This window comes from Oncorhynchus mykiss, chromosome 26 (assembly GCF_013265735.2).
Source record: "Oncorhynchus mykiss isolate Arlee chromosome 26, USDA_OmykA_1.1, whole genome shotgun sequence".
In the NCBI taxonomy this organism is placed as follows: Eukaryota; Metazoa; Chordata; class Actinopteri; order Salmoniformes; family Salmonidae; genus Oncorhynchus; species Oncorhynchus mykiss.
Window position 1 is genome coordinate 10,825,406 of NC_048590.1, and position 22,531 is coordinate 10,847,936.

The 22,531-nt window shown below is 41.1% G+C and overlaps 1 protein-coding gene across 1 annotated transcript in view; it reads right to left on the minus strand.

Annotated features, from left to right (window-relative positions):
• The window catches only part of LOC110506078 (kinesin-like protein KIF6), a 99,716-nt gene that overhangs the window by 51,360 nt on the left and 25,825 nt on the right, over positions 1–22,531 (minus strand). The window contains exons 2-3 of the mRNA XM_021585497.2: positions 14,619–14,721; positions 13,207–13,262 (exon numbers count right to left, since the gene is read on the minus strand). Coding sequence (XP_021441172.1) covers positions 13,207–13,262; positions 14,619–14,721 — 159 coding nt within the window. The remainder of the gene's footprint in view (positions 1–13,206; positions 13,263–14,618; positions 14,722–22,531) is intronic.

Consider the following 22,531-nt stretch of genomic DNA (forward strand, 5'->3'; position numbering starts at 1 on the left):
CCTAGCAGGTGACTTTCAGCACAGCCAAAGAGCAGGTTTGTGGTGAACTGCCTTCTGATCAGGGCACGCACACACACACAGAGAGAAACAAAAAAATATCCCATAGTACTCATACACACACAAACGCTACAAAGATCAAACTGTATAGGAGTGTACTGGAGATATGGCAAACTTGCTTCTTGTGCTATTGTGTGAGAACACATGCAAACTGAGCTATTGTCATATTCAAGGTTCTTGTTCCACACTGCATGCATTAGTCTACACCAGCAGGCCAATAAAAAAATACAAATAATAATAAAAAAACATGTTTTTTTTTTTTGGAACTCAGCTCACTCAACTTACTGTTGAGAGTTAGAATAATAGAATACACAATGTGCAATTTAGACATTTGGTTGTGCATCAGCAGTCACTCAATTAGCCCATGTCAGTTACATTTTTAGATTGGTAAGTCTAGCGGCCAGCTATCTAAACTTGTAATAATGGGTATGGATGTGGGTACGCAGACCCACGAACCACTGCGGCCCCTCATGTTCCTTTTTTTGTGGCCCTCACCCCCCATTAAAGTTGCCCACATAATTTGAGAAGCAGTATACTTTAGTTCCTTTATAAATATACATAAATATTGTGATATTTTAGCATGTGGCCAATTCGATATACAGTGCATTCGAAAAGTATTCAGACCCCTTCACTTTTTCCACATTTTGATACGTCACACTGCCTTATTATAAAATTGATTCAATTGTTTTTTTCCTTCATCACTCTACACACAATACCCCATAATGACAAAGCAGGTTTTTAGAAATGTTTGCTAATTTATAAAAAATAAATAGCTGAAATATCAAATTTACATAACTATTCAGACCCTTTACTCACTACTTTGTTGAAGCACCTTTGACAGCCTCTTGTCTTCATGGGTATGACGCTACAAGCTTGGCACACCTGTATTCGGGGAGATTCTCCCATTCTTCTCTGAAGATCCTCTCAAACTCTCAGGTTGTATGGGGAGGTTGTATGGGGAGCATCGCTGCACAGTTATTTTCAGGTCTCTCCAGTGACGTTCGATCGGGTTCAAGTCTGGGCTCTAGTTGGGCCTTCATGGATCTTCATGTTCAATGGGTGACATGTCTGGTGAGTATGCATCTGTGAAGAGCACACTTCTCCAGGTTGCCAATTGCCATCGAAGGTGTGCATTTTGCCCACTGAAATCGGTTACAAAGCCAAACTGCAGTCAGGTCAAGACCCTGGTGAGGACGATGAGTATGCAGATTAGCTTCCCTGAGGTACTTTCTGACCGTTTGTGCAGAAATTCTTCAGTTGTGCAAACACAAAGTTAATCGGATGGCTGGTCTCAGATGATACCGCAGGTGAAGAAGCTTGATGTGGAGGCTCTGGACTGGCATGATGTCACGAATCCCGCCGAAGATGGAGCCTCTTCCTGTTCGGGCGGTGCTCGGCGGTCGTCGTCGCCGGTACTACTAGCTGCCATCGATTCCCTTTTTTGTTTCTGGTAGTTTGGTCTGATTGGTTACACCTGTTTTGAGTTTAGTTTTGTTTGTGGGCTATTTAAGGGCACTAGGCCCGCCAGCTTTTGTGCGGGCTTGTTTTCTGTTCATGGTGTTGGATTATTTGTGGATTCTATTTTTCCGGACAGTTTAGTCCTGTTTGTTTGGACTGGGTATTTTATGCGCCCTTGTGTTTGGCATGTCCGTTTTCACTGTCTTTGGAATAAAGATCCACGTTCTGAACTACCTGCTCTCTGCGCCTGACTCCTCCACCCACTACTCCTAGAAGCCGTTACACAAGGTTACCTGTGGTCTGTGGTTGTGAGGCCGGTTGGACAAACTTCCAAGTTCTCTAAAATGACATTGGAGGCAGCTTATGTTAGAAAAATAAACATGTAATGTTCTGGTAACAGCTCTGGTGGACATTCCTGCAGTTAGCATGCCAATTGCACGCTTTCTCAAAACATCTATGGCATTGTGTTGTGTGACAAAACTGCACATTTTATACTGGCCTTTTATTGTCAACAGCATAAGGTGCAACTGTGTAATGATCATGCTGTTTAATCAGCTTCTTGGTATGTGTTATCTTGGCAAAGTAGAAATGCTCACTAACATTGATGTAAACTAATTTGTGCTCAAAATTTGAGAGAAATAAAAAAAATTGTGATTTGTCAAGGATCATTTATTTCAGCTCATAAAACATGTTGCGTTTATATTTTTTCTCAGTATAAAACAAGTTATAACCATCTAGAGTACTTAAATTATCTCTATGATTGACACACACCAAAATCACTTTACCTATCTTTATTCTGCCAAAATAAAGATAATTAAAGTGCTCATTAAAACATCTAACAATATATTTAATTAGATGCATAGGTAATTCAATCAAGTTTTTTGATTCATACAATCAACATTTTACTGAAAGCAATAGGGATTATATTTCTCTAAATTAAATTTAAAGTTTTGAAAATCTGGTAAATAAAAATTATGTTTTTACTATTTTGTTAATTTGGTATGAAAATAGACTTTCAAAAATGTACCTGTAATATAAGGTTAATCAGAAGTATCACTACTCTGCATCGTTCTCCCTTTATTGCAACTTTTCAATGTGTTTCAGTTGTGAAGACATTTTGCGGTGGTAAGGAATTCAGCTCATAAACAACAATGACATTTTTTCACAGCCTTTATTGTTCATATTTTCCTAGGGTGCAAATAATTCAAGAGGGTAGTATTCAAAAAGGTTTGGCTGAAAATTTGGGAGAAATAGGAAACACATTTGCATTTTTTTCCAACCCCCAACGTACACCACTTCTGTAGAACGACCCATATATAAAAGCTAATATTCTGTTAACTCATACCGAAATAATCTGGTTGACTCGTCCTATACTCATATTTGTGGCCAAAGCATAGATTTGAGAAAAAACTATTCCAAAACTCTTTTTCAAATATGTGTGATGCGACGTTGGCTCATTGGCTGAGCCAATCAGCTGTCAACTTGTCATTAATATTTTTTATGAAAGATATACGCCCACATCATTCCTGTTGTTGGGGTGCACCCACAACATTCAAACACAGAAAAGCTGCTTTTTACTACTTAATTAACATTTCTTGGAAGAAAAACTATTTACAGTGCCTTGCGAAAGTATTCGGCCCCCTTGAACTTTGCGACCTTTTGCCACATTTCAGGCTTCAAACATAAAGATATAAAACTGTATTTTTTTGTGAAGAATCAACAACAAGTGGGACACAATCATGAAGTGGAACGACATTTATTGGATATTTCAAACTTTTTTAACAAATCAAAAACTGAAAAATTGGGCGTGCAAAATTATTCAGCCCCCTTAAGTTAATACTTTGTAGCGCCACCTTTTGCTGCGATTACAGCTGTAAGTCGCTTGTGGTATGTCTCTATCAGTTTTGCACATCGAGAGACTGAAATGTTTTCCCATTCCTCCTTGCAAAACAGCTCAAGCTCAGTGAGGTTGGATGGAGAGCATTTGTGAACAGCAGTTCTCAGTTCTTTCCACAGATTCTCGATTGGATTCAGGTCTGGACTTTGACTTGGCCATTCTAACACCTGGATATGTTTATTTTTGAACCATTCCATTGTAGATTTTGCTTTATGTTTTGGATCATTGTCTTGTTGGAAGACAAATCTCCGTCCCAGTCTCAGGTCTTTTGCAGACTCCATCAGGTTTTCTTCCAGAATGGTCCTGTATTTGGCTCCATCCATCTTCCCATCAATTTTAACCATCTTCCCTGTCCCTACTGAAGAAAAGCAGGCCCAAACCATGATGCTGCCACCACCATGTTTGACAGTGGGGATGGTGTGTTCAGCTGTGTTGCTTTTACGCCAAACATAACGTTTTGCATTGTTGCCAAAAAGTTCAATTTTGGTTTCATCTGACCAGAGCACCTTCTTCCACATGTTTGGTGTGTCTCCCAGGTGGCTTGTGGCAAACTTTAAACGACACTTTTTATGGATATCTTTAAGAAATGGCTTTCTTCTTGCCACTCTTCCATAAAGGCCAGATTTGTGCAATATACGACTGATTGTTGTCCTATGGACAGAGTCTCCCACCTCAGCTGTAGATCTCTGCAGTTCATCCAGAGTGATCATGGGCCTCTTGGCTGCATCTCTGATCAATCTTCTCCTTGTTTGAGCTGAAAGTTTAGAGGGACGGCCAGGTCTTGGTAGATTTGCAGTGGTCTGATACTCCTTCCATTTCAATATTATCGTTTGCACAGTGCTCCTTGGGATGTTTAAAGCTTGGGAAATATTTTTGTATCCAAATTCGGCTTTAAACTTCTTCACAACAGTGTCTCGCACCTGCCTGGTGTGTTCCTTGTTCTTCATGATGCTCTCTGCGCTTTTAACGGACCTCTGAGACTATCACAGTGCAGGTGCATTTATACAGAGACTTGATTACACACAGGTGGATTGTATTTATCATCATTAGTCATTTAGGTCAACATTGGATCATTCAGAGATCCTCACTGAACTTCTGGAGAGTTTGCTGCACTGAAAGTAAAGGGGCTGAATAATTTTGCACGCCCAATTTTTCAGTTTTTGATTTGTTAAAAAGTTTGAAATATCCAATAAATGTCGTTCCACTTAATGATTGTGTCCCACTTGTTGTTGATTCTTCATAAAAAAATACAGTTTTATATCTTTATGTTTGAAGCCTGAAATGTGGCAAAAGGTCGCACAGTTCAATGGGGCCGAATACTTTCGCAAGGCACTGTAAATATTGTAATTCATTATTGGTCATATTTCATATGAATCTGGAAACACTCGACAGTTACTTTCGGACATAATGTGTTTGAACTCAATTTAACAATTAGATCACATCTATGCTCTAACTAAACTAAACTGTGTTAAAGGGCGACTGCAGTTCCTGATTTGGCCTTGTTTTGAAGATTGCTCCTTCAGAAATGCTAGTAGCCATGACTGAAGGCAAACGAGACCTGACTTGGGGGTGTGGTTTGATGTGGGTGTGTTATGTTTGCATATTGATGGCGCCGATAGAGATGGCAGCTTTGCTTTAAGTCCTTAGGAAACTGTGCAGTATTTAGTTTTTTTTTGTATTATTTCTTACATTGTTAGCCCAGAAAACCTTAATTGTCATTACATACAGCTGGGAAGAACTATTGGATATCACAGAGATGTCACCTTACCAGCACAACCAGCACTACGACCAGGAATACGACTTTCCCAAAGCGGATCCTTTGTCTGCACCTCCAAGGGCATTTGAACTGATTCCAGAGGCCGACCCAAAACAACGGCGTCAGAGGAGAGGGTGCCGGAGCGTTCTTCTAGTGAGGCTTTGGATGCATGCACACCACCCACCACTTCTGAGTATATTACATGCTAATGTCCAGTCCCTAGTTGACAAAGTCAATGAAATTAGGGCAAGAGTAGCTTTCCAAAGAGATATCTGGAATTGTAACATACTCTCTTTCACGGAGACCAGGCTAGCTGGGGACATGCTGTTGGAGTCCGTACAGCCAATGGGATTTTCAGTGCATCGCGCTGACAGGAACAAACATCTCTCTGGTAAGAAGGGCGGGGTGAATGTTTCATGATTTAGCCACTCATGGTGTAATTGTAACAACATACAATAACTCAAGTCCTTTGTTCACCTGGCCTAGAATTCCTCACAATCAAATGCCGACCATATTATCTCTCAAGACAACTCTACCATTGCTTTAGGACTTGGTCAGGTGGATTAAGCATGTCCTAGTTTAGGCCACCTAGCAGGACAAATTCAGACTTAGTGTAAGGGGCCAGGAGAGAGTTTAGGGCAGGTAGGTTTCAAGCCGGTGCTGATGGAGGACGATAGCAACTGTCAACAAAGAGCTATTTGAAATGCTTAAAACCACCAAATCAAATTGGGTGGGGACAGACTTGGTGGAGCCAACCGAGCACTGAAGGTGGTAAAGATCTGAAATAAAGTAATCAAATTAAACAAATACTGTATTAAAATAAAGTAATGTGAATAAATTATGTTAAATAAGTGATGGGCAGTCACTAACAACATGGGACTTTTCTTAATTGTTTTATTCTGTGTTGTTACATTATTCAACCCACATAATGCAAAGTGCATTTGTCATCTTTTTTTCTTACAGTGATTATCTTTTAATAATCTAACCAAAACAAACTCAAAAAGCACTAATTGCTTAGCGTTAGTCAATAAGTATTCAACCCCTTTGTTATGGCAAGCCTAAATACATTTAGGAGTAATAATTTGCTTCACAAGTCACATAATAAGTTGCATGGACTCTGTGTGTTTAACATGATTTTTGAGATGACTACCTCATCTCCATACCCCACACATACAATTATCTGTAAGGTCCCTCAATCAAGCATCACATTTAAAAAACTGATTCAACAACAAAGACCAGGGAGGATTTCCAATGCCTTGTAAAGAAGGGTACCCATTGGTAGATACTGTAGGTAAAAATAAAAAATAAAGCAGACATTGAATATCCCTTTGAGCATGGTGAAGTTATTATTTACACTTTGGATGGTGCATCAATACACCCAGGCACTACAAAGATACAGGTGTCCTTCTTCAGTTACCGGAGAGGAAGGAATCCGCTCAGGGATTTCACCATGAGGCCAAAGGTGATTCTGCATCTGAGCTCCAAGAGTTTCTACTCCGCTAGCCAGCACCTCGTCTTGGTAGGTGTGCGTTTCTTTTTCTTCTATATCGCCAAAGGTGATTCTAAAATGTATTGTCTCAGGGGGTAGAATACTCATCTAATCAATATTCATTTTTTGGGGGTATTTCTTACACTTTGACATTAATCACACTTTGTAACACAACAACGTCAAGGGATGTGAATACTTTCTGAAGGCACTGTAAATGTGAGGCAATCACACTGCATTAATAATGGAGTAGAGGATGCTGTTGGTGCTGAAGCTCGGCATCCCTTTAATTTCCGGTCATCACTCCTAAATCATTGCTGGCTGTGTGGTGTAAAGCCCAATTCGCTCCTGGGTGAAGTTTCCCTAGGTACAGATCTAAGATCAGCTTCCCCTCATCCTGAACCCTTAGTGGGGAAAATGCAAACCTGACCCAAGATCAGTGTTCAGGTGCAACTTCACCCTACACAGCCATAGCTACCGAGCCACAATAGTATGTCCACGTGGAATAGTTTAGAATCTGAATAATATGAAAGCCAATGGTCCAACATTCTAGAACAGGGTTGTGTGTACACGTTTTAGACCACATAGTAAGTTTTATGTTTTATACTGTGGCAAAAGTAAGTCATAAAAACACACAGTAGCTCGTGGCTGTTTGAACAGGTTTGAGGTAATCCATTTCCAAGGGATTACAGAAAGAAAAGTGCTCTAAAACTTGGGGTGGATTCCTTGGCACCAGATGCCGGACTTGGTGTCTGGCATCTGGTGCAGCTAAGGACCATTTGAAAAGGAGGGTTGTTAATACTTTTCCAGCTACATAGAGGAAAATGGATATTAAATGGATATTAAAAAGCGGGGACCGTGCCAGGGAGCTTTATGGCACCCAAAGCCTACCTGTCAGGGACATAACCCAGAGAAGGCAGGGGCGTGCTTAACTGAGCTCTCATAAAACAGCCTTCAGGGGAGCCACCCTTTCTCGCCAGTCCTGGAAAAGTTCTGGAATGTGCTGAGCGACACTTGGACACTTCAGAGAAACAGGGCCCCCAAAGCAGAATGTTCTGTTTTTTTCTGTTCACTATTAGGAATCATAGGCTGCATCCCAAATGGCACCCTATTCACTGCTTTTAACCGGGACCCATAGTGCTCTGGTCAAAAGTAGTGGACTGTATAGGGAATAGGGTGCCATTTGGTACGTAACATGGATAGTGTCTTGGGGTTTCCAGGAAAGTTCATGTAAAGGTAAATGAACAGTGTTACACGAGCCTGCATCAGGGACATGTTTACTATTAGGATAATGGTAGTGGTGACAATGAAACACTGACTGTAAACCGATTTCCGGCATGCAATTTATAGTATGCACTCTGAACCATCAACCCCTGGATATGCTATAGAGGCAGCATAGTCCACACACTCACTTCCTCTCAGAAACATGCATGGCAGCAATCACACACACTTGCACAGATGCACGCACGCACACACGCACACACACACACACACACACACTTCAGAAGGTCTTTCTACCAACAAAAAGGTACTATTAGCATGCGAGTAAGGATGCACTTGGCAATCATAAATAGTATAAAAGTGCTATGTAAAAATGCTATATTCCCAAATGGAAGAGCATGAAATCAGCGCAAACACACAACATAAGCAAAAGTACATGGACACCTGCTCGTCAAACATCTAACTCTAAAATGATGGTTATTAATATGGAGTTGGTCCCCCCTTTGCTGTTGTAACAGCCTCCATTCTTCTGGGAAGGCTTTCAAATAGATGAACATTGCTGCTGGGACTTGCTTCCATTCAGCCACAAGAGCATTAGTGAGGTCGGACACTGATGTTGGGTGATTAGGCCTGGCTCGCAGTCTGCATTCCAATTCATCCCAAAGGTGTTTGATGGGGTTGAGGTCAGGGCTTTGTGCAGGCCAGTCAAGTTATTCCACACCGATCTCGACCAACAATTTCTGTATGGATCTTGCTTTGTGAACAGCTGAAACAGGAAAGGGGTTGTTGCCACAAAATTGGAAGCACAGAATGGTCTAGAACAGGTATTCCCAAACTGGGGTACGCGTACAATGCCGTCAGGGGTACACCACATAAAAATGTGATTCACATTTTTTATATATATATATATATATATATATAAAAATCTCACAACAGGGCCATACATTTGGGTGAGGTTTCTTTCACGCCTGTGTAGCCTTGTTTACCTGCCAAAAATAAAATTAAACCATCTAGTGTTCAGCGAAATAACAACACAATGTCAAATACAGGTAGCTTAGTCAAATAATTAACATCCTATCACATTAACCGTTACTCTCTAGCGGGAATTCCACTAATGGTCCACATGTAGCCAAACGTAGCTGCAGCTCATACTGTTTGCTCGAAAATGGTTAAAAAAAGGTAAGGCCTAAGTCCAATAGAGACATACCAGCTCTACTGGTAGTACTGCTACTACCAGCAGGACTACACCTGCACCTGTTGACGTCACAGGTTGTTCTGCTTCCACGAGCACATCCAATGCTAGCATCAGTAATTCTACATTTGTTGTCAGCCCAGCTAGCATGGACACTGATAGTAGTGAATCTGATGCAGCCAAAGAGCTACTGCCCCCTTACACGGGATAGCACGGAGCAACAGACAGGGACGTTGGACCATCGAAGGGCCGCAAATATGATGGGAACTACATTGATTTGGGGTTCACTGATATTGGGAGTAGTGCCTTTCCTCAGCCCCAGTGTATTATATGTGCAAAAGTACTATCTCACAACTTTATGAAACCTTCACTTTTGCGCAGACATTTAGAAACAAAACATGCCAAATAAAAAAATAAACCACAGGAGTTTTTTGAGCGAGAATTAAGGTGACTTCAAACTAGCAAGACATGTATAAAAGCAACAGATACCATTAACTTAATTATTCCTGCTGCCGTGGAATCTGATTTATTCCAGGTGGTATCTGATTTGAAGTACCTTGGCATCATACTTGATTCAAACCTCTCTTTTAAAAAGCATGTGAAAAAGGTCATTCAAATAACCAAATTCAACCTAGCTAATTTTCGATTTGTATGAAATTGACTACAGAGGTAGCAAAACTGTACTTCAAATCTATGATACTCCCCCACTTAACATACTGCTTGACTAGTTGGGCAAAAGCTTGCTGTACAACATTAAAACCTATTCAGTCTGTCTACAAACAGGCTCTCAAAGTGCTTCATAGGAAGCCCAATAGCCATCATCACTGTTACATCCTCAGAAAGCATGAGCTCCTGAGTTGACGCATGTCTTGTATTCAAGATCCTAAATGGCCTGGCTCCCCCTCTTTATTAGTCCGGTTACTAGTCCAACGCTCTAACCACTAGGCTACCCTGCCGCCCACATAACTGTACCACATATCACACTTTCACAAAATGCATGAAGACGTGGCTAAAGGTCATCCAGATTTGTGAACATTATCCCTAGCTGTGTATTGCCGCTTTCCATGTTGTCTGTAGCTTGTGAGGTATGGAAACACTCTGTTGCTTTTATAGATTTTGTCTTGTTGCTTTTTGTTCTATGTTCTATGTTCTATGTATGTTCTATGTTGCTCAGTCTGTATGCTATGTATTTATTTGTTAGGAATTTTATGAATAATGACTAAACAATATTTACAATATCTACATTTTAAATAGAACTATAACTAATATAACTAATGAAACTTATACTCTGTTTAATTATATCTGATTAATAATATTAATTAATAAGGAAGGGTTTGTGGAGCATGAGACATGGGGTAATTAAATATAATAAATACCATTCCAGCCAGGTTGGAGGAGACAGGAATTGTGGGTTTTTAAGTAAGCAAAAAGGGTCGTTAACCTATGGTTGAACCGACTCAACTTAGCTCTGGGATGTTTAGATAGGCAGAGAGTGTTTTCCTGGGTTTTCCATTATCTGAAACTGTCTTCTAAATAGTGATGGATGAAGGTGAAGATTCCAGAAGTTAACAGATAAGTGTGTGTCTGGAGTGAGCGAGCTAGTGGGTTGTAATGAACTTTTCAACTGGTTGGAATCCTGGTTGATAGGAGAAAGGACGTTTTATAACCTATGACATCATATTTTGTATATAAACTGTTGTTTGTGGTTACATGGCAGCGCGCTCCGAGAATAAATACTATTATCTAATTTTGATAAGACTGGTATCTGTCTATTTTATGCAAATAGGAATCTTACAAATTCTTATAAAATAGACTGAGTGATTTAATTAATGTACAATCAATAGGAATTATGAAATTCCAGTGACAGTATTGCTTGTCCTATGTTGCTCTGCGTGTGCTCACTGCTCAATGAATGTCTATATTGTAATTGTTTTTAATAACCTGCCCAGGGACTGCGGTTGAAAATTAGCCGGCTGGCTAAAACCGTCACTTTTACTGAAACATTGATTAATGTGCACTGTCCCTGTAAAAATAAAATAAAATAAAATAAACTCAAATACAGGTACAGACTGTGTGTGGAAAAAGACTGAGACTCTCTACTATACAACGCAACATTGCAGAGTTATGTGCATCCTTTCAAGCAGACCCTTCTCATTAACGTGTAGTGAGTTATTCACAATTTTCGATGAAAAAATAAAGTTTTATATGTAAGATGGCTAAATAAAGAGCAAAATAATTGATTTATAGTATATTATTATTTGTGCCCTGGTCCTATAAGAGCTCTTTGTCACTTCCCACGAGCCGGGTTGTGACAAAAACACACACTCATTCTTATGTTTAATAAATGTATCGTATGTGTGTGGCAGGCTTACAATGATGGCAAAAGACAACATTTGAGAGTGCACTGACCCTGGTGCTAGAGGGGGTACGCAGCTGGAGGTTGAATGTTTTAAGGGGTACAGGACTATGAAAAGTTTGGGAACCACTGGTCTAGAATGTCATTGTACAGTGTTGCGTGAAGATTTCCCTTCACTGGAACTAACGGGCCTAGCCCGAACTATGAAAAACAGCCCCAGAACATTACTCCTCCTCTACCAAACTTTACAGTTGGCACTATGCATTGAGGTAGGTAGCGTTCCCCTGGCATCCGCCAAACCCAGATTCGTCCGTAGGACTGCCAGATGTTGAAGCGTGATTGATTAATCAATCCAGAGAATGCGTTTCGACTGCTCCAGAGTTTAATGGAGGCCAGCTTTATACCACTCCAGCCGATGCTTGGCATTGCACATGGTGATCTTAGTATTTTGTGCGGCTGCTCGGCCATGGAAACCCATTTAACTTCTTATAGTATAGGGGACGCTTGCAGTGCGGCAAATTCAAATAATGATATAAAATCAAACCTTCATTAAATCACACATGTAAGATACTCAATTAAAGCTACACTCGTTGTGAATCCAGCCAACATGTCCGATTTTAAAAAGCTTTTCGGCGAAAGCATTAAGAAGCTATTATCTGAGGATAGCACAATGTCAATAAAGAGGGTAGCATATTTCATTTCTGCAGGCGCTACACAAAACGCTTAAATAAAATATAAAACATGCATTACCTTTGACAAGCTTCTTTTGTTGGCACTCCAATATGTCCCATGACAATTGTTCCTTTTTTCCTGATTAATTCCGTCCATGTATACCCAAAATGTCCATTTATAAAGCACGTTTGATCCAGAAAAAAACAGCTTACCAAAACACAATGTCACGACAAAACATTTCAAAAATTGCCCATAAACTTTGCCAAAATATTTCAAAATACTTTTGTAATACAACTTTAGGTATTTTTAAACGTTAATAATTGATCAAATTGTAGACGGGGCAATCTGTATTCAATACAGCAAGTAAACAAACCATGCTCCTTTTTTCGTCTTGCGCAACTCTCAACAGTGTAACGTTGTTCCAGGATGTGCTTCCTCTTCGTTGCACAAATGATTAACCTCAACCAAATTCCAAAGACTGGTGACATCCAGTGGAAGTCGTAGGAACTGTAAAATGGTTCCTATCAAATGTCCCTTGGCAAAGACAACAGAGGGAACGGTCAGAGGCAAAAAAGAAAAAAAATCTGAACAGTTAGTCCTCGGGGTTTTGCCTGCTACATAAGTTCTGTTATAGTCACAGACATGATTGAAACAGTTTTAGAAACTTCAGAGTGTTTTCTATCCACACCTACTAATAATATGCATTTCATATATTCCTGGCATGAGTAGCAGGAAGTTGCGCCAAGCACTTACAGTTGACCGGAGCTGCTGTAGCAGGGCAGAACGAACTGACGAACTGACTTGTTGAAAAGGTGGCATCCTATGACGGTGTCACTTTGAAAGTCACTGAGCTCGTCAGTAGGGCCATTTTTACTGCCAATGTTTGTCTATGGCGATTGCATGGCAGTGTGCTCGATTTTAAATACCTGTCAGCAACGGGTGTAGCTGAAATAGCCGAATCCTATAATTTGAAGGGGTGTCCATACTTTGTATATATATTTAGTGTACGTATACATCGAATTTGTATGCGGTGAGTCATGACTTACAAGAATAATATTGTAATGAGTGGCTATAAGGTTATGCTAGCATTTGGTGCTCGTATGTAACTTACTGACTCCGTTTCTGGCTTCGTTCACCTCCTCCCCATATGCTTTAGCCTCAGCAAACCTATATAGAAACAAAGATATCAGTAGGCAAAAATTTCATGCAAAACCCTGTTTCTCTTTCTGTACCTGAGCCATGTCAGGTTAAAGGGACAGTTCATGAGAAGTCCTCATAAGGATAGTAAAACAAAGTGGGGACATTTCGCCGGTCCCTACAAGGAAAAAGTCTAGTTTAGGGTTAGGGTTACTATTAGGGTTAGGGTTACAATTAGGGTTAGGGTTTAGGAGTTGGGGTCTCCGGTTAAGGTTAGGTTTGGGGTTAAGGTTAGGGTTTAGGATAAGAGTTAGGCTTAGTGTTAGGGGTTAGGAAAAAAATGATTTTGAATGGTAATCAATTGTTTGGTCCCCACAAGGACAGTAAAACAAACGTGTGTGTCTGTGAGTGTGACTATATGTGAGAGAATGTGCTTGTGAAGGGATTGACACAGAAAGCCATTACCATCACATTTAACAGAGCTCCGCTCCCCTTCAATTCATGTCTGTACCAAAAATGGGGGATCGGCGAGGAGAGAAAATGAAAAACTAAAAGATATGCCGTTGGGGGTATGGGCCGACTATTCAGTGTCCTTGTCTATCAACAAGATGAGTGAACTCATGTACACTTCCCCTGTATTTAGACAGTGAAGCAAAACGTTTACATTTGTCTCTATGCATAATTTTGGATTTGAGAGCAAATGTTTAATTTGGTCAATTTCATATGGTCACAAGCTTGCAAGAACTATGGGACCAAATACTACACTTTTGACTACTTTGATACACTATAAGTCAATTTGTCCAAACACTTCGAACTTTTCAAATGGGGGGCTAGATACATAAAGTGCTTTCATTTCTAAATCGTAAAACAGATTTGTATGAAAATACCCTTAAATTAAAGGTGACATTCTGTACTATTGACTAATTTGATACATCTCAAATATAAAATGCTGAAGTATAGAGTCAAAATAAAAATGTTAGCTTCACTGTCAAAATACATATGGAGGGGAGTATATCCTGACCCAGTGACCCCAAACAGAGTGGACAGACAGCAAAACATCTCCAAAAGCATATTGCTCTGTTTTGTACAGACCTAAACTGTCCTTGAGCACGCTACCCAGCAACATTATGCAAATTAGTTTGGTTACTGTTATCCTGGTACACTCAAAATATTTCACACGTTTCACAGAGGTACAACTCAGTTCACACTAGGACAAATAAAGTTACTATCAATTTCTATGCACATAGGATAAGTTCAAAGTCTGTTCAAGTGCTATCGATCTATTTTCAGGGTTTATCAACCGTAGCAAACTTTCAGATTAAAAACTAGGAACAACTGGTAAACTGAAATCGAAGTTCCCAACAAGGCCTCCCCTTGCCCTCTGACCTCTGTTTGAGCAGGGCCTTGTTGTCCTCGATGGTCAGCCGGTCTTCATGGTCTCTCCTGAAGATCTCAAAAGCCTCCTGTTTGCCCATCGACAGCTTGAACGCTGAAGAAGAATGGAGGGAGAAAGAATCATGAATGCCCATAATTTTTATACAGTATACCCACATGGCAGTCATAGTCACTAACCAGGTTTCCATCCAACCTTTTTATGCGAGTAAAGTATATTTCTGATTTAAAAAATTCACGACAGGCTTGGTGGAAACAGAACATTTGTCGGTAAATTAAATGTCGACAAAACTAAATTCATTGATGCTTGAAATGTCGGTGGAAATACTTTTATGCGCAAATATTGATATAATAACAATCATATCGAAGTAAAGTTCAGGTCACGCATGCAGTTTTTTTAGGCTACGACTAAATAAATGATGACACATTTCACAGGGTGGTGAAATGAGCTTGATGTTCTTTTTCGAAAAATATCAAGGGTCTTATTCTGGTGACATGATCACTGAACACTAGGCTGCCCATTTGACAAATAAAAATAAACTCGCTCTTTTGTCCATAATAATCTCATGTAGACTATACAGTATCTGTGAGCTGTTGGCAAGAGCACACGTGTCAATACCAAAGTGGGCACACTCGCTATATACCACAATATTTGGTGACAAAACCATCAGTAGAGTTGAAAATGCGATGGAAACCCATTTAACTTGTATTTTTTTTATTCAGGAATTTAACTGCAAAAGGTATTTTTATGTGCATTATGTCATAGCGCACAGCTTTATATCTGCAACAGTCAATTTGATGAGAATATATCTCTGGTGGGAAAATGTGCATTTTGTTTTTATTTTAGAATATGTCGCCCATTGGCGAATTTAGGTATTAGGCAACATGGGCAGCCGCCCAGGGCGGCATCTTGCCGGGAGCGGCATGGGGAACCGGCACCACAAAAATTGTAACGGTGACATTTGCGCAAACGGTTTTCTATTGCTCATTTGCATGTCACGTCAATGACATCATGTGACTATGTGGGACTGTGGGTAAATTAACCTTGTCGGAGTGGGCACTCTGATTCTAGTTTGTGAGCTAGGCAGGCTACTGCCTGGGAAGGTCTCCCACTAAGAAGTACATGATGGCGAGGGGGGCGGGGTAGGTTGACCTCAGGTCTCCCCACTAGAATACTGAGGTAGGGGGAGCGGGGGAATCTATCAAATAGCGCACCTCTAACTTTGTACAGTACTAATGCAATTAGTAAAATCAGTATGATATGCTACCAAATAAACCACAATTTATTCATAACACTGTGAATTTATAATTCACAGACAGCTAGTCGCCAACAGCGAGTCGGAGTCAGAGGCTGAGACGTCTATGGTCTCTACTCCTCCCGTTACGGGGTCTGAGACGCCGAAGCCTCCCACCATTAGCTCTGACAAATTGAAAACCCTAGTCATTGGCAACTCCATTACCCGCAGTATTAGACTTAAAAAGAATCATCCAGCAATCATACACTGTTTACCAGGGTGCAGGGCTACCGACATTAAGGCTAATCTGAAGATGGTGCTGGCTAAAGCTAAAACTGGAGATTATAGGGATATTGTTATCCACGTTGGCACCAACAATGTTACTATGAAATCGTCAGAGGTCACCAAGCGCAACATAGCTTCAGCGTGTAAATCAGCTAGAAAGATGTGTCGGCATCAAGTAATTTTCTCTGGCCCCCTCCCAGTTAAGGGGAGTGATGAGCTCTACAGCAGTCTCACAACTCAATTGCTGGTTGAAAACGGTTTTCTGCCCCTCCCAAAAGATAGAATTTGTAAATAATTGGCCCTCTTTCTGAGACTGACCCACAAACAGGACCAAGCCTGGCCTGTTGAGGAGTGACAGACTCCATCCTAGCTGGAGGGGTGCTCTCATCTTATCTACAAACATAGACAGGGCTCTAACTCCACAAGCTCCACAATAAGATAGGGTGCAGGCCAAGCAGCAGGCGGTTAGCCAGCCTGCCAGCTTAGTGGAGTCTACCACTAGCACAGTCAGTGTAGTCAGCTCAGCTATCCACATTGAGACCGTGTCTGTGCCTCGACTTAGTTTGGTCAAAACTAGACATGGCAGTGTTCGCCTTAGCAGTCTCAATGGAATAAAGACCTCCTCCATTCCTGCCATTATTGAAAGAGATTGTGATACCTCACATCTCAAAATAGAGCTACTTAATGTTAGATCTCTCACTTCCAAGGCAGTTATAGTCAATGAACTAATCACTGATCAAAATGTTGATGTGATTGGCCTGACTGAAACATGGCTTAAGCCTGATGAATTTACTGTGTTAAATGAGGCCTCACCTCCTGGTTACACTAGTGACCATATCCCCCGCGCATCCCGCAAAGGCGGAGGTGTTGCTAACATTTATGATAGCAAATTTCAATTTACAACAAAAATAAAGTTTTCGTCTTTTGAGCTTCTAGTCATGAAATCTATGCAGCCTACTCAATACATTTGTATAGCTACTGTTTACAGGCCTCCTGGGTCATATACAGCATTCCTCACTTTAACCTGAATTCCTATCGGACCTTGTAGTCATGGCAGATAATATTCACATTATTGGTGACTAATATTCACATGGAGAAGTCCACAGACCCACTCCAAAAGGATTTCGAAGCCATCATCGACTCAGTGGGGTTTGCCCAACATGTCTCCGGACCTACTCACAGCCACAGTCATACCCTGGACCTAGTTTTGTCCCGTGGAACAAATGTTGTGGATCTTAATGTTTTTCCTCATAATCCTGGACTATCCGACCACCATATCGGACCACATTTGCAGTCGCAACAAAAAATATGCTCAGACTCCATCCAAGGATCATCAAAAGTTGTGCTATAAATTCTTGGACAACCCAAAGATTCCTAGATGCCCTTCCAGACTCCATCTGCCTACTCATGGACGTCAGAGGACAAAAATCAGTTAACCACTTAACTGAGTAACTCAATTTAACCTTGCGCAATACCCTAGATGCAGTTGCACCCCTAAAAACTAAAAACATTTGTCATAAGAAAATAGCTCCCTGGTATACAGAAAATACCCAAGCTCTGAAGCAAGCTTCCAGGAAATTGGAACGGAAATGGCACCACACCAAACTGGAAGTCTTCCGACTAGCTTGGAAAGACAGTACCGTGCAGTACTGAAGAGCCCTCACTGCTGCTCGATCATCCTATTTTTCCAACTTAATGTATTTTTGATACTGTCGCAAAACTATCTAAAAAGCAGCATTCCCCAAGAGAGGATGGCTTTCATGACCATTAGAAAGCTAATTACGGACTCCTCTTTAAATCTGCGTATTCCTCCAAAGCTCAGTTTTCCTGAGTCTGCACAACACTGCCAGGAACTAGGATTAAGGGAGATACTCAAGTGTTTTAGTACTATATCTCTTGACACATTGATGAAAATAATCATTGCCTCTAAACCGTCAAGCTGCATACTGGACCCTATTCCAAATAAACTACTGAAAGAGCTGCTTCCTGTGCTTGGCCCTCCTATGTTGAACATAATAAACGGCTCACTATCCATCAGATGTGTACCAAACTCTAAAAGTGGCAGTAATAAAGCCTCTCTTTAAAAAGCCAAACCTTGACCAATAAAAAATAAAAAAAACTATTGGCCGATATCTTCACTGAGACTGCACTCGTGAAGGTGGTAAATTACCTTTTAATGGCGTCAGACCGAGGCTCTGCATCTGTCCTCGTGCTCCTAGACCTTAGTGCTGCTTTTGATACCATCGATCACCACATTATTTTGGAGAGATTAAAAACTGGTCTACACAGATTAAATGGGTCTACACGGACCAAGTATAGTGGTCCTAAAACGGACCAAGTTCTGGCCTGGTTTAGATCTTATCTGTCGGAAAGACATCAGTTTGTCCCTGTGGATGCTTTGTCCTCTCACAAATCAACTGTAAATGCTGGTGTTCCTCAAGGCTCCACTTGGTGGTTGAAGGGGCCTGTGCTTTGGCAAAGTGGGTGGGTTATATCCTGCCTGATTGTCCCTGTATCGTTGGATGTGGCCACAGTGCCTCCCGACCCCTCCGGTCTCAGCCTCAAGTATTTATGCTGCATTTGTTTATTTGTCGGGGGGCTAGGGTCAGTCTGTTCTATCTGGAGTATTTCTCCTGTCTTATCCAGTGTCCTGTGTGAATTTAAGTATGCTCTCTTTAAGTCTCTCTCTTTCTCTTGGAGGACCTGAGCCCTAGGACCATGCCTCAGGACTACCTGGCATGATGACTCCTTGCTGTCCCCAGTCCACCTGGCCGTGCTGCTGCTCCAGTTTCAACTGTTCTGCCTGCGGCTATGGAACCCTGACCTATTCACTGGACGTGCTACCTGTCCCAGACCTGCTGGTTTCAACTCTCTAGAGACAGCAGGAGCGGTAGATATACTCTGAATGATCGGCTATGAAAAGCCAACTGACATTTACTTCTGAGGTGCTGACATGTTGCACCCTCGACAACCACTGTCATTATTATTATTTGACCCTGCTGGTCATCTATGAACATTTGAACATCTTGTCCATGTTCTGTTATAATCTCCCCCCGGCACAGTCAAAAGAGGACTGGCCACCCCTCAGTGCCTGGAGTTTTTCCTAGCCACCGTGCTTCTACACCTGCATTGCTTGCTGTTTGGGGGTTTAGTCTGGGTTTCTGAACATCACTTTGATATATCAGCTGATGTAAGAAGGGCTTTATAAATACATTTGATTTATTGATTGATATGTGTTGAATTTTTTTCTGGTTTGTGTCCGAAATTGTTAAGAATACTATAAAACCAGTCGACACACCACCAAGGTGAATTGGTTTAGTCTTGACTCTTGGTTGACAGTGTTGGGGGATGGGTAATGTATTGATGCTCGAGTGCCAAATTTGATTCTATTTGTCTTTGTTACTTCTTTTTGATATTTATGAGTCTTATTTCTGTATATATTTTTATATTAATATAGTTTTAAATGTTATGATTTTCTATTGTTTTGTTACAAAAAAACTTACAGTTCGTACAGAATGGCGCTGAGGAGGGGGTTCGCCCAGGGAGCCATACAAGCTAGAACTGCCACTGATGTCGCAAACTGGATGGAAACCTAACTACTGAAATACAGTGGGGCAAAAAAGTATTTAGTCAGCCACCAATTGTGCAAGTTCTCCCACTTAAAAAGATGAGAGAGGCCTTACATTTTCATCATAGGTACACTTCAACTATGAAAGACAAAATGAGAAAAAAAATCCAGAAAATCACATTGTGGGATTTTTTTATGAATTTATTTGCAAATTATGTTGGAAAATAAGTATTTGGTCAACGACAGAAGTTTATCTCAATACTTAGTTATATACCCTTTTACGGCAAACGTTTTCTGTAAGTCTTCACCAGGTTTTCACACACTGTTGCTGGTATTTTGGCCCATTCCTCCATGCAGATCTCCTTTAGAGCAGTGATGTTTTGGGGCTGTTGCTGGGCAACACAAACTTTCAACTCCCTCCAAAGATTTTCTATGGGGTTGAGATCTGGAGACTGGCTAGGCCACTCCAGGACCTTGAAATGCTTCTTACGAAGCCACTCCTTTGTTGCCCGGGCGGTGTGTTTGGGATCATTGTCATGCTGAAAGACCCAGCCACGTTTCATCTTCAATGCCCTTGCTGATGGAAGGAGGTTTTCACTGAAAATCTCACGATACATGGCCCCATTCATTCTTTCCTTTACACGGATCAGTCGTCCTGGTCCCTTTGCAGAAAAACAGCCCCAAAGCATGATGTTTCCACCCCCATGCTTCACAGTAGGTATGGTGTTCTTTGGATGCAACTCAGCATTCTTTGTCCTCCAAACATGACAAGTTGAGTTTTTACCAAAAAGTTATATTTTGGTTTCATCTGAACATATGACATTCTCCCAATCTTCTTCTGGATCATCCAAATGCTCTCTAGCAAACTTCAGACGGGCCTGGACATGTACTGGCTTAAGCAGGGGGACACGTCTGGCACTGCAGGATTTGAGTCCCTGGCGGCATAGTGTGTTACTGATGGCAGGCTTTGTTACTTTGGTCCCAGCTCTCTGCAGGTCATTCACTAGGTCCCCCAGTGTGGTTCTGGGATTTTTGCTCACCGTTCTTGCGATCATTTTGACCCCACGGGGTGAGATCTTGCGTGGAGCCCCAGATCGAGGGAGATTATCAGTGGTCTTGTATGTCTTCCATTTCCTAATAATTGCTCCCACAGCTGATTTCTTCAAACCAAGCTGCTTACCTATTGTAGATTCAGTCTTCCCAGCCTGGTGCAGGTCTACAATTTTGTTTCTGGTGTCCTTTGACAGCTCTTTGGACTTGGCCATAGTGGAGTTTGGAGTGTGACTGTTTGTCTTTTATACTGATAACAAGTTCAAACAGGTGCCATCAATACAGGTAACGAGTGAGGGACAGAGGAGCCTCTTAAAAAATAAGTTACAGGTCTGTGAGAGCCAGAAATCTTGCTTGTTTGTAGGTGACCAAATATTTATTTTCCACCATAATTTGCTAATAAATTCATTCAAAATCCTACAATGTCATAGTTGAAGTGTACCTATGATGAAAATTACAGGCCTCTCTCATCTTTATAAGTAGGAGAACTTGCACAATTGGTGGCTCACTAAATACTTTTTTGCCCCACTGTACATACGTATGGACTAACATCAATAAATAAAAAAATTACACACAATTTAAATGAGAAGACTCTGGCTCTTTTCTTCTGCTGGTGCTGAGGAGGCGCAAGTGTCAAATGCACGTTAGTCATGTAAAAACAGAAGCACAGCCTATCCAGCCATGAGGCACAGTGCACATGGAAGGAGAGATGTGCCTTTTACGCCTGTGAATCTCGAACTTAGAAACATAAAACAACAATTGGTTTCCCCCCATTTCGTTAAATTTTATTAAAATCCTCCCCTTAATCAATATCCTGGTCATTAACCAAAAGTAAACTATGAATAAAAGCATTTTAAATGGTCTACTGAGAATGCTTTGAAATATTTGAGGCTTTTTCCCTAAAGCTTTTTCATTATTCACAAATCATCCTATGGGACTCCCAATCACGGCCGGTTGTGATACAGCCTGGAATCAAACCAGGATTTGTAGTGTCGCCTCTAGCACTGAGATGCAGTGCCTTAGACCGCTGCACCATTTGCAGCAATCTAACATATATTAAATATTTGAACATATGTAGGTTAACATATCTATATATATTTAACAAACATGGGGCAGGCAATCTAACGAACTAGGCTATAACGGACTAGCATTTGAAGCAATTAAATTGCCATAACATTGAAAATATTCCATTGTCTCTGTCATGTCCACAATTGGTAGACATCTATAGAAAAAAAGGAAATTACTATGAAAGAAAATATTTCAATTTTGTATATTACTCAGTTTTCATTTGATGACTTTATAATTTTCCATTCCTTTAACTAATGGGATATATTCCGGGTAGCCTCTGAGAATAACACTACAGACACCCTAGTTCGAATTCAGGCTGTATCACAACCGGCCGTGATTGGGAGTCCCATAGGGAGGTGCACAATTGGCCAAGCGTCGTCTGGGTTTAGCCAGTGTAGGCCGTCATTGTAAATAAGAATTTGTTCTTAACTGACTTGCCTAGTTAAATAAAATATAAAAGGGCCTAAGTGGTCTAAGGCGGGCAGTGGTCTAAGGCGGGCCCGGCGCACAACTGGCCCAGCATTATCTAGGCTAGGGGAGGGTTTGGCCGGGAGGGTTTGTCCCATCGACTCCTGTGGTGTACCGGGCGCAATGTACGGTCGCTTCCGGGTTAAGCGGGCATTGTGTCAAGTAGCAGTGCAGCTTGGTTGCGTTGTGTTTCGGGGGATGCACGGCTCTGGATAAAAGTAAAATAAAGTCAT